Genomic DNA, 12,339 nt, shown 5'->3' with positions numbered 1-12,339 from the left:
GGAGCCAGTCACAAAACGTCACATGTTGTATGATTCCGTTGATAGGAAAGGTCCAGAATAGGTAAATCCTTAGAGACAGAAAGTGGGGGATGAATGCTGCTGGAGATGGAGCTTCCTTTGGGGGTGACGGGAACATTTTGGAACTAGGCAGGGGTCATGGATAGGCACCAGGCTGTGTGGACTCATTGCTACACGATTGTACACTTCAAAACGGTTATTTGACACTCTGTGAATTTCACCTCAGTGAAGTTTTAAGAAATTTAAGGGGAATAAAGAACCAGATGGAAATCCTAGAGATGGAAAGCATGGAATTTGACATGATGAGTACACCGGTGGGTTCACAGCAGGTGGACCAAGGGAAGCAGGGCGGGCTTGGGGCCCAGCAGCAGAGCTACCCACAAGGAAGCCACAGGAAAAGGGCCGAAAGGGACGGGGGTCAGGTACCCATGAGACAACCTCAAAGGGTCTGACCTACACAGAGTCCCAGCAGGGAAGACAGAAAGGGCTCTCTTTTTCTCCGATGGCCCCTCTCTCCACTCTCAGGCTGGCCTGGTGCCCTTCCTTTGCCAGATTTCCCACCCAGCTGTGAGCTTAAGCTTGAGGTCCCCTGTTCCCCCAGAGTGCCCTGGCAAGGTGGTGTCCCAGGTCTCCAAATTCTTCCACTGCTGAAGCTCCTGCTGCCTGGATCTGCCCTTGCCCCAGCCTGGTCCACTTCGTGACTGTGCAACCGTGAGCAAAATCCTTAATCCCAAGGCTCTGTTTCTGCATAGAAATGAGAAGAGTGCCCACGCCACTGGGTTCTTCCAGGAGTAAGCGACATAGGCATGAAAAGCTGGTGGCACAGTGCCCGGAGCAGAGCTCAGCCGATGGGAGCAGCTTGTACGCTTGGACTCACCTTGATATCCCTGTTGGGACCAGGACCCTTGGGAGTGAGGTTGCCTTGGAGAGGCCCGGAAGCTGCCGTGTTGCTGAAATAACATTGGAAGAGGTCATTTTCAGCACCGAGTGACTGAGGCTGACCTCAGAGACGAGATGGGAGAGAGGGTTGGGGTGGAAAAGACGCAGAGGGAGCTGGGAAGGGAGCTAGGCTGGGGGCACAAGCTGAGGAGCATCCGGAATGCCACCTTTTTGAGATGGTTTGTGACAAATGTGAATGGAGGCAATGGGCAGGTCCACGTCTCCGCAGGGATGGGCATGTTTCCTGCCCAACACTTTCTGTGCGAGTTTCCTAAAAGCTGGTGGGTGGGTGGGAACCGTCCAGGAGCAGGGCTGAGGGGCTCGGGGGTGGACCAGGAAAAGGGGTGCAGGGTCAGGAGGCTGCGTGGGAGGCAGAGGCGTGAGGGCGGGGCCAGGAGGCGGAAGCGTGGGGTGGGCGTGGTGACAGTGTCTGGTTTGGTCTCCTTAGTGTCAGCCTGAGGGGCCAGAGATGCTCCAGGGGCAGGCAGGAGAACCTGTCCCAAGATGACCCTGGGTCCATCAGCAGAAGAGGAGCCTGGCCAGGGGCCGCCGGGGGCGCCCACCCTGTGAGGCCCGAAGGGCCAGGTCAAGCCTTTATGTTGGGGGGTTGACATAGGAGGATGGCCGGGCAGGAGTGGACAGAGCTTAGGTGCTGACCGGTCAAGGGCGGGTGACATGCCCTTGCCCGAGTGCTGCCTCGTCTGATGACCTCAGTCCTGGCTGCTGGGGGGTGACCAGCCCGCAGGTGACCAGCACTGCCCCTTCCCAAGACAATCAGGAGGTCCTGAACACAAACAGCCCGGCCCCAGCCTCTGGGCCAACTCCCACCTCGTTCCTGGCTCCCCCGAGGATCCACATCACTTGACCTCATTCATCTCCTGTGTCCAGGGTGGGGGGGCCCAGGGCCTCAGGGCTGTGGGTGCCACCTGGGACTGGCGGGCCCCAGAGCCTTTGTGTGGGGGAAAGGGGAGGATGCCGACCAGGGGTTGGTGAAGAAAGGGCAGAGGGGAGCTCTGTCTTCAGGCCTAGGTGGACCAGAACGTGACCAGCCCTGACGGGGAAAGGAGGACGTGGGGTCACAGTGGGTGGGGAGGGGCAGGTGCCCTGGGGCAGGATGGAATGGCTCGGGAGCTGGACGTGTCACTACAGGGAGCCAGGGGTGCCTGGACCACCGGCCTCGACCCTGGGCACATATCTGGGGCCAGGTCATTTTCACGTCTGGGATGAGGACACAAAACTGAGGGAAGCTTCAGCCGGGCCCCTTTAACTGTCGGTGCCGGGGCCGGGGCCTGACCCTTTCCAGGGCTTTACATTTCGTCAAAAAGCAAACCATCAGTGAGCCGAGATTGCGCCACTGCACTCCAGCCTGGGCGACAGAGCGAGACAACGTCTCAAAAAAAAAAAAAAAAAAAAGCAAACCATGAGCTTTTGAAAGTCTGACATTACTGGCAAATACGTGGTTTTAATGTAGCCTTTCATTGCAAAGTGAAAAATTCCGAGTGGAATTCTATCTGACACATGGGAGAAGCTTGAAGGAGATCAGCTTCTTCAAAACCCACAGCCCGGCAGGTGAGGGAGGGAGTCTCAGGCAGTGTGGGTTGGGCAAGACCTCATCCCAGAGACACTCCATCCACCTCCCTAAGCTGCCCAGGCACCCTCCATGGGGAGTGGCACCCCCCCTCTGTCGGGCGGAAGTCAGCAAAGACACGAGAGGTGGGCTCTGGCCGAGGTCCCCCTGGGGCTCCCAACAGCACTGAGACTCTAAGCCCATCCAGGTGCCCAACCTCGGAAACGTGCGTCCCTCCCTGCACTGCCCAAGGCCCTCACCTCTTGGGGCGGTGGGAACCAGCCGGGCCTCTTGGCTCGCAGCACCAGGATCAGGCTCAGCCCCATCTCTACTAAACATACAAAATTTAGCCAGGCCTGGTGGCAGGTGCCTGTAATCCCAGCTACTCAGGAGGCTGAGGCAGGAGAATTGTTTGAACCCAGGAGGTGGAGCTTGCAGTGAGCCAAGATGGTGCCACTGCACTCCAGCTTGGGTGACAAGAGCGAAACTCTGTCTAAAAAAATAAAACCAAAAACCAAAAACAAAAACCAGCACTCTTTACAGAAACCTAACAAAACCCAGAGTTTATACATCATTCAAACTGTTCAGGATACAATCCAAAATTATTATACACATGAAGAAAGGAAAATGTGACCATTCTCAAGAGAGAGGACTGACTCTGAGCCAACGTGGAGGCAGCAGAGAAACAGCAACTGCAAACAGCAACCCAATGGATATTCTAAAACTAAAAATCACAACATATGGAATAAAAATTCACCAGATACAGTGAAGAGAAAACTTGAGACGCCTCCGTCAACAGGAAGATATATTAATAGAAATAATCCAGCCCTATGAATAAAGAGAACAAATATTGAAAACAAAAAGAGCTTGAGCCCAGGAGTTCGAGGCTGTAGTGAGCTATGATTGTGCCACTGCAGTCTGGCCTGGGCAACAGAGCAAGATCCTGTCTCTTTAAAGAGAGAGAGAGAGAGAGCCTCAGAGAGCTGAGAGACAATGTCCAAAGGCCTAACACCCATGTAATTGAGTCCCAGAAGGAGTGGAAAGCAATCATGGGCAGAAGAATCATTTGAGGAAAAAATGGATAGAAATCTACCAAGTTTTATGAAATTACAGATACAGAAAGCTTAGAAAACCCCATGCAGAATAAACAGAAAGAAAACACATTAGGTACATTAAAGTCAAAGTGCCAAAAACCAAATTTAAAGACAGAATTTTAAAGGAACCAGAGAAAAAAGACACATTATATACAGCAGAAGCCTGAGCTGACTAAGCATTGAGATCTCACCAGAAACCATGCAGGCCAGAGACAGGGAAAACACATCTCTTAAGTGCAGAAGGAAAAGAACTGCAGTCCAGAGTTCTTTTTATTTTATTTTATTTCATTTTTGAGAGACAGTCTCACTCTGCTGCCTAGACTGGAGTGCAGTGATGCGATCTTGGCTCACTGCAACCTCCACCTCCCGGGTTCAAGTGATTCTCCCGACTCAGCCTCCTACGTAGCTGGGATTACAAGCATGCGCCACCACGCCTGGCTCATTTTTGTATTTTTAGTACAGACAGGGTTTCACCATGTTGGCCAAGCTGGATTCCCGATCTCAAGTGATCTCCCACCTTGGCCTCTCAAAGTGCTAGGATTACAGGCGTGAGCCACCACGTCCAGCCGAGAATTCTGTGCCTGCTGAAAATATCCTTCAAGGGTAAAAGCAAAGTGAAACACGTGCAGATAAAAGAAAATGCAAACAATCTGTGGGCAGCAGCCAGCAGTATAAAAAATGCTATTAGGTTGTGTTGGTGCAAAAGTAATTGGGGTTTTTGTCATTACTTTTAATGGCCAAAGCTGCAATTCCTTTTGCACCTACCTAATAAAAGCCATTCTTCAGGCTGGAGGGACGTGATCAGCATGGAAACAGGATGCTCAGGATCAAAGAGCACTCAGCACGGAAGGTCTGTGGGTACAGAGAAAACACCCTGTCTGTTCCTTTATCACATGTGGGACTGCTTCAAGCAAGCTCTGTGGTGCTGCGTCACGGCACCTCCAGCATACACAGAAGTGACACGCGTCAGCAATGACATGAGGGACAGCACCTGTGCGGTCACAAGGTCTATGACATGAGGCAGAGCGGGGAGGATGCACCTGTGTGGTCACAAGGTCTAGGACATGAGGGAGAGCGGGGAGGACGTACCTGTGAGGTCACAAGGTCCATGAAATGAGGGAGAGTGGGGAGGACACATCTGTGCAGTCACAAGGTCTATGACATGAGGCATAGTGGGAAGGACGCACCTGTGCCATCACAAGGTCTGTGACATGAGGGAGAGCCTTGACCTCCTGGGCTCAAGCAATCCTCCCACCTCAGCCTCCCGAGTATCTGGGACTACAGGTATCTGCCACCAAGCCTGGCTAATTTTTTTTTTTGTAGAGATGGGGTCTCGCTATGTTGCCCAGGCTGGTCTCCAACTACTGGCTTCAAGTGATTCTCTCACCTCGGCCTCCCAAAGTGCTGGGAACATAGGCATGAGCCACCATGCCTGGCCAGAATCGAGTGCTGAGGCCTGGTTTGGGGCCGGCCTCTTCCTGAACAGCTGATTGGTCCACACAGCAGCCGGGCCCTAATCAGACAGCCCCACTTGGGGGCCACTCCCCACCAGCCCTCATTGCCCCAAGGCCAGGCACCAGACAATCAGGGACAGTTCCTATGCGCTGGAGCAGAGAAATGACTCATGTTAGCTGTCTACAGGCAGCCGGTCACCTGCTACCCTTTCCGCTCCCTCCCCTGAACTCCACAGGCTACTGTCCTGTCCCGGGCTCAAGCCACCCCGTGTGGCCCTGCCCGGCAGCCGCCCTCTCCTGCGGAGCAGCAAGTCGCTAAGAGTCTGCCTCTCCTCGCTCCCAGAGTCACTGTGCGATGTTGCGCCATCGAAAGAAACTTTAAATCCTACAAACCGCCAGGGTCAGGAAAGGCGCCTGCGCCAGGTGGGACCTCTAGTGGCTGCCCCCAATCTGGGAACTTGCTGTCCCAAACCTACCCAGGCACAGAGAGGGACAGCGTGGAGCCAGACCCTGGGGGCAGTGCTGGTGTGGTTCGCCAGAGGACAGGACTGGCTTCCCCGGTGAGCTCAAGCCCGAGCCACACCCTGCCTGGAGCTGGACGTCCCCTCCCCCCACGTCCAGCCTCACGGACTCAGTGTCAGTGCCGAGGGCCCTGGTGGCCCTGCCAATCTTTTCTGGGGTGGCAGCTGCCCTTGGTCCCAGGCCTTCCGGTCTTACTTGTGCGGGACCGAGGAGTAGAGCCCTGTCCCCTCCCCGCAACCCCTAGAGCCTGAGCTCAGTAGGCGGCTGACCTGCAGGAAGCACCCCCGGACCTTCAGGCCCAGCCTCCAGCACACATCCCCCTGCCAGGCCCCTCCCACCGTTGGCCTGTGGCACCCACCAGGGAGAACTGTGTCCAGACTGGTCCTCTGTCCTTCCTCCCGCTTCCCTCCCACTCCCTGCACCCAAAGGAGCACCCAGCCAGCTCCCCCCACCCCGAGGGACCCCACAGACAGGCGGAGTCACCGGGAACTGCTGAAGCTCTTTATGGAGAACCAGGAGAGGGGGCGCAGGGCGGGAGGAAGGCGGGGGGTGGTAGGATGGGGTGCGGCCGGCTGGGTTCTGCAGGGCTGGGGCTTTTTCCATGTGCCTGTGAATGATGGAGGTGCTGGATGGTGCCGTCCTTGGGCTGCTGAGGAGCCAAGGTGTCCCCTGCCCTGGAAAGGGGGGGAGGGCGAGTGAGGCCACGACAGCGAGGGTGGGAGGGGGATACGATGTGGCGGTGCATGTGGGCTCTTGGGTGCTGCAGTGTGGGGGCACATGTGAGCTCTCAGGGGCATGGTGTGGGGGGCACATGTGGGCACTCGGGGGTGATGGTGTGGTGGGCACATGTGGGCTCTCAGGGGGCTATGGTGTGGGGGGCACATGTGGGCACTCAGGGGCATCGTGTGGGGGCACATGTGGGCTCTTGAGGGTTATGGTGGAAGGCACATGAGGGCTTTCAGGGGCGATGGTGTGGGGGGCACATGCGGGCTTCAGGGGCGTGGTTGGGGGGCACGTGCTGGATCTCAGGGGCAATGGTGTGGGGGGCATGCACCGGGCTCTCGGGGGCTATGGTGTGGTGGGCACATGTGGGCTCTTGGGGGCCATGGTGGCGGGGGCACACACGGGCTCTTAGGGGCTGCAGGTGGGGGCTCCAGCCTCCGGATTGGAGCAGATGGAGCAGGGACCACCCCCGCAGGCTGCTGACAGAGCTCCCTGCTGAGTGAAGAGGCATCAGCGTGACTGCAGGCCAAGGGGAGGGTATGGGAAAGACAGCGATGCTGTCCAGGATTCTGGCTCTGCCCACACCTGGGCAGGTGACCTTGGGTGAGTCTCTGAACCTCTGGTCCCCTCGTGCAGCCAGCAAGGGGCCCATCTGACGCAGCGAGCACAGGCACGCCTGCCACTTTGCTGAATCTTTGAGCAACTCCTCGGGTAAGCGGAGTCACAAGGACGGCTGAGGGTGAGGGGTGCTGAGGAGGAACCTGAATCTCCCGTCTGCTCCCGCCCATGGGACTGGGGAGTAGACACCGTCTCTGCCAGCAGCCAGCAAAGGCGAGCTCAGTGCTGTGGGCGTCCCAGCTGCCCAGGAGTCACGCCCAGGGCAAGAGCGCAGGCTGGTGCCTGAGTGCGGGGAGCTGAGGAGCAGAGCTCCCACCTGCCTGGCCTACGTGGGGCATCTCCCACCCGGGTAGCAGTGCGGTGGGTGGGACAGACCCCAGGGCCTCTTGAAGCGCCACTGAGCCCCAGGGCTGGATTTTCTCAAATGTCCTCTAAAGCTGTTCACTCACCCTAGTCGCTCCCTGGAGAGCAGGTTTCTGCAGGAAAAGGAAGCACAGGCGTCAGGAGACCCCAGGAATGCAGCCAGGACAAGGGCCCCTCATCAGCCACCAACTCCACCACCCCAGGAAGGACAAAGCCAGAATTAGACACAGCACAGCTACGCGCCCGTGCAACACAGCTCTGCTGATGTCCGCACTCGGGGCCACGGGGGGCTCTGCAGGGTCATATGCCTCCTACCGCTCTGCCTGGGGATAAGGACGCTCTCCGTGCTGAGTCCGCGGGCTCCTGCGGCCTTCTCAAAGTCCTCCAAGGCTTCCAGGTTGTTGTCGGGGTCTCTGCCTGTGGGTGCCAGGACGAGATGTGGGTGGTTGAATCAGAACTGGGCAGTTGCTGGCACCCTATCCCGGCCTGGAGGCCTGAGCTGGGCTGGGGAGAGGGACCTCACCCACTGTGGGGGGACTTGAACCCAGAGGCCCTCAGGCTGGCAAAGTGGGACCAGGGTGCCGTGCACGGCTGAGAAGGCTCCAGCGGCAGCAGAACTGGGAGAACGGGAAGGGCTCTCCGTCCATCCCCAAGCATCTCCCGGAGTGAAGATGGACGGCGGGACAGGCCTGCCCTGGAGGAAGCGCCTCTCCCCTCGGGGGCACCAGGGTCCCATTCCTCTGTCATTCGCACACCCCTGGCTCCAGGGAGAACTCGGAGCCTTCACGGGCCTCATCCCCCGACCCGGATGGCACCGATGCGCCACTGTCTGTAGGAGCCACCGCGTCCGGAATTCAACCCTGGGAGCTGGAATGTTCTTTCCACGCAGACTCCTGCTCACATCCCCATTCCTCTCCCCTGCTGGACATCCCACAGGAACGCGCTCAAGGATGACGCTGCAGGGAGCTGCCCCGGAGGAGGGCCTGGCTCACTCTGGGACACGTGTGACCTTTGAACCCCTGTGCCGACAGCCGTGGCTCCTTCCTGCCTCTGCTGCAGAGACCGAGGCTGGGGCATCCCAAATCCTGAACTCCAGGGGTGGGAATTGGGGCCTTTATCAGGAAAACTCATCCTAAGAAAACTGCAGTGGGTTCCTGGGTCCCAGTGGCTTCTCCCATGGGGAAGAGGGTGCAGGAGGCCGAGGGAGGAGGGAGGGCGGGTGGAGGCATGGGTTGCAGGGTGGGGGTGCGGGACCCACCCACGAGCTTCACCCCTCGGATCGGCTTCCCGTGCAGCTCGCCCTCACAGTAAAAGATGTAGTGGTCCTTCACGTGCGACCTGATGATGTATGCCATGTGCTTGCCCCCATCTGCAGAAGGACAGCAGCACAGTCCTGAATTAGCCACCAGGGCCTTCACAGAGGATCCCGGGACAGCGTGCGTTGCCAGGCCCAGCAAACCCCGCAGCTCCTGCACCCTCCCAGCCTCCCAGAGCTCCCCGACACAGGTTCCCCAGCAGGCCTGAGCCCCAGGCCATGGGACCCCCACTTGCCAGGAACCTGATGCACCCGAGAGGCGGCCACATCCCAAACCAGTGAGTCACGGGGGGTTCCTCCGGGTGTGAGGTCTGCGGAGGTGGGAGTTGGGGTGCAGCCCCCCGCAGCCAAATACGACTCTGCTCCTGGCCCTGCCAGAGCCGCAGCCAGGGCTACAGGGCAAGCCCAGAGGGTCCATCCCGGGACAAACCTGCCACACCTGGTGTTTGGGGTCAGGTGTTCAAGTCTCTAACGCAAATTAACCAGTGGGAGAGGAGAGTGGGCTTTTAGTGGAGTCAGAAGGCAGCAAAAGGCTTCCCAGGCCAAAAGACCACCCCAAAAAGGCACTGGCTGCCCCCACACATCCAGCGTGTGTTTGAGTTCAGGCTCTGGCTCAGGCTCCGGGACTCACCGGCCGTGTATTTTCCTGGCTCGTCAGTTTTCTCCAGGACGACCTTCATCTCCTGGCACCGGCCACTTATCCTGGAAAACAGAAGCCCCCTGGCGAAGTGGCCCTGGCCTGTGCCTGCCCCAGCCCTGGAGTGACCACACTGAAATGCCCTGCAAAGGTGGCCCCAAGTCTGCCACAGGCCCATGGAGGAGGGTGCTTCTCTGCATCTCAGACCCAGGCACCAGCGGCCCCTCCAGGTCACACGTGGCAGTTCCCGGGGTCTCCCGAGGTGGCCAGGAGCTCTGCACCCTCCTCCTGGCGGCTGCCTTCCCAACCCCCCGGCCCCCAACACATTTCCTGCCAGAGGCACCGGAGCTGCCTGGTTTGCAGGCAGTGTCTGTGGTGTGGGCCTGAGCCTCATCCCGCCAGCTGCATTCTTCCTTTTAGAGACATTCAGGGACAAGCCCCATATCCATCATCAACTGGCCCAGAGAGGGAAAGGTTCAGTGAGGGGCTTTTGGGGAAAAGAAAAAAAAAATCAGGGTCATTGCCAGGGTCAGTGACTTCCTAAGGGTCAGTCCCCAGGACCAGAGCACAGGCACTGCATGCCACTCAGGAGGGAGCCATGGGGGTGAAATCACACAGGTGGGAAGTTGTGTAGGTGGGAGCCACGGGGGTGAAATCACACAGGTGGGAAGTCACAGATGTGAGCCACGCGGGTGAAACCACACAGGGGGGAAGTCACAGATGTGAGCCACGCAGGTGGAAGCAGCACAGGTGAGTGCTACACAAAGACTTCAAGGGGGTCTTCTCCACGGTGTCCTATGCCCCCTCTTGGTCATTCCGCAAGCCCCATCCCTGCACTTCTCCAAAGCAGAAATTTACTGCCAGAACTGGCTCTGACTCTGGTCGGGGGTAAACACCTTTTCCCAAAGGGGCCTGCACGTCACCAGACATTCCCTAGTCGGAGGAGGAGGTGGGCGGTACCCAGCGCTGACACTGGTGGCCCACAGGGTCTGATCCGGGGCCTCTGCGCCCTCAGGCCCCCTCCAGCCGAGGCACCTCAGTGGCACAGTTTGCCCTCAAGCATTGCAGGCAGGGCTGAGAGGGGCCTCCCAGCAGGTCTGCCCACCTCCCCAGCACCAGAGCTCTCCTGGGTGGGGAAAGGGAAGGCCCTAGACCAGGTTGCAGGTGCCCGGCGGCTGGCAGACACTCACAGCATGGTAGCCTTGGCTTCCAGGTTGCCCCCTTCCAGTGCTGTGAGGGTCATGGGTGTCACCGATTCCAGATTCATCTCAGGGAGCTCCCTGTCCACCGTCATGGCCTTCAGATACCACGTCCCTGACACCTGGAGAAAGTTCCTCTCTATCACGCTCAGGCCGACCGCTCCAGAGCCTCCCCCTTCCCTGGCCTGCAGCCCCCAGACTCTACCGACCCCAAGGGCTGGAGACGGGGAACATTCCCCAGTCTAACCCACCCAGAAAACACCCAGCACCCTCGCCAGGCCCACTTGAAGGTGGCTCCAGCCCCCGAAAGTCGGCCAGGACCACAGGAGCCCTCACCCCCAGGGGAGAAGCGAAGTCAGCCAGACCCCCACCCTCCCAGCCCTGCCCACTCTGTGCCCCTGCACCACCTACCCCGCCATCCCAGACCCCTGCTGCCCCATCTCACCGTTCCCTCGGGGCAGGACTTTAATGCCCAACCCAAAAATGAGGGTCTCCTTGGATGGGGGAGGTATGGGGGTCTACGTCCAGTCTCAAACTTGCCCCATGCCCCCTCCAGCCCACCCTTCCCATCCGGGCCTCACATCCTGAATCTCCTCGTCTGAGGCCAGGAGGTGGTGGGCCTGTAGGGCAGCAACGAGGCCGAGGCTGATGGCCAGAGCAGGGGCTTCATCTCCGGGGTCTGAGTCCACGGCTGCCTGACAGGTCGCTTGCTGGGGCTGGGAGAGGCTGTGCTACTCCTCCCACAGCTGCCCTTTATACCGTTGGGCTCAGGGTCCCCCAGGGACCTGGCACAGGTGACTGACCAATCCCTTCCTTGATGTAAACCACGGCCAGTTCTGCAACGGAGCAGAAAACGTGCCATTGTTGTTGGAGGCTGGTGAATAACAGCTTGTTAATTCCAGAGGATCACCTGGACAGGACCAGGTCCAGAGGAGCGGGTTTGCAGATTTCACCTGAAGGGAAACTGAAGGGAGTGAAGGGCGTGCAGGCCTCCTGGATACATGTGCAGCAGTAACAGATGCCCTCCAGCCATCCCACACACGCTGACGTGCACATCGCCAAGGGGGTTTGGGGTTGGAGTCCGAGGGCCGTGGGCTTGGGGCTCGGCTGAGCTTCCTGCATCTCTGGGCCGGTTACTTGGCCTCAGATTCATCATGGAAAAACAGGGATCCTCCTGTGTGAACACGGTACCATGTGCATTTAAAGAGGGTGTCCACTCTCCTGAGCAAGGTATGCAGTGAGGACCCTCTCTGCTCCACACACAGAGCAGCAATAGGCCAGACAAGACCAAGACAGGTGTGCGCATGTGTGCGTGTGTACATATACACACGCACACACACACACACACTCACTCACATAAAACCAGGAATGGAGGAGAACCACAGGCTGGTGATGGGGCAGAGCCAGGGGCCTGTCAGCTCCAAGTCCCAAGGCAGGCAGAGAGGGCCTAGGTCCAGCTCCTGGGAGTGTTGGGAGGGGCTTCCCTGACTCCAGAAAGGAAGCTGAGAAACCCTTCCTGACACATCCCAGGGCTGTAACTTCTTACAACTTAGTGGAGCACTGTGGGCATAGGAAGGCAAGAGGACATCGACACAGCCTCAAGGGCAGAAGCTGAGACAAGCCGTCCTCGGAAAGGGTGACTTTATCTGTGACATCCTCCACATCACTGCAGAGCAGAAGCCTGGGACCCGGGGCAGAGGCTATGAAACACTGCTAGACAGAGAACAGTGACAACAAGATGGCGGAGAAAGGCAGAAATGCAGAGACACAATATCCTCCCCTTGAAATGAGCAAGGCCAGGTTCCAAATTACCCAAGGAAACACACTAAGAAAGGCAGGCTAAAAACGAGCAATTGGTACAGGAACTTACACCAGCTAAGGAAAGTCTGA

At 58.2% G+C, this 12,339-nt stretch overlaps 1 protein-coding gene across 1 annotated transcript; it reads right to left on the bottom strand.

The window, feature by feature from the left end:
- Positions 1 to 6,083: 6,083 nt before the first annotated feature.
- Positions 6,084 to 11,171, bottom strand: LOC100583357 (lipocalin-1). Its single transcript, XM_030818157.1, has 7 exons — positions 11,031 to 11,171; positions 10,441 to 10,571; positions 9,245 to 9,315; positions 8,557 to 8,667; positions 7,614 to 7,715; positions 7,385 to 7,411; positions 6,084 to 6,268 (listed from the first exon to the last, which is right to left on the bottom strand). Exons 2-6 carry the CDS (start codon positions 10,542 to 10,544, stop codon positions 7,386 to 7,388), a joined length of 414 nt encoding a protein of 137 aa, XP_030674017.1. The 5' UTR covers positions 10,545 to 10,571; positions 11,031 to 11,171; the 3' UTR covers positions 6,084 to 6,268; position 7,385.
- Between the last annotated feature and the right edge of the window lie 1,168 nt (positions 11,172 to 12,339).

This window comes from Nomascus leucogenys, chromosome 8, assembly GCF_006542625.1.
Source record: "Nomascus leucogenys isolate Asia chromosome 8, Asia_NLE_v1, whole genome shotgun sequence".
NCBI lineage: Eukaryota > Metazoa > Chordata > Mammalia > Primates > Hylobatidae > Nomascus > Nomascus leucogenys.
Note: the sequence above shows the minus strand (reverse complement) of the source record. Positions and strands in the feature narration are given on the sequence as shown.

What these genes read in the sequence shown, in the direction of transcription:
- LOC100583357 (XM_030818157.1), bottom strand. Translation starts at nt 10,544, where the DNA reads ATGACGGTGGACAGGGAGCTCCCTGAGATGAATCTGGAATCGGTGACA. An exon ending in GCCAGGAAAATACACGGCCG is followed by an intron (nt 8,668 to 9,244) that starts GTGAGTCCCGGA and finishes GTCCTTCTGCAG; the next exon opens with ATGGGGGCAAGCACATGGCA. An exon ending in CCTTATCCCCAGGCAGAGCG is followed by an intron (nt 7,412 to 7,613) that starts GTAGGAGGCATA and finishes CTTTTCCTGCAG; the next exon opens with AAACCTGCTCTCCAGGGAGC.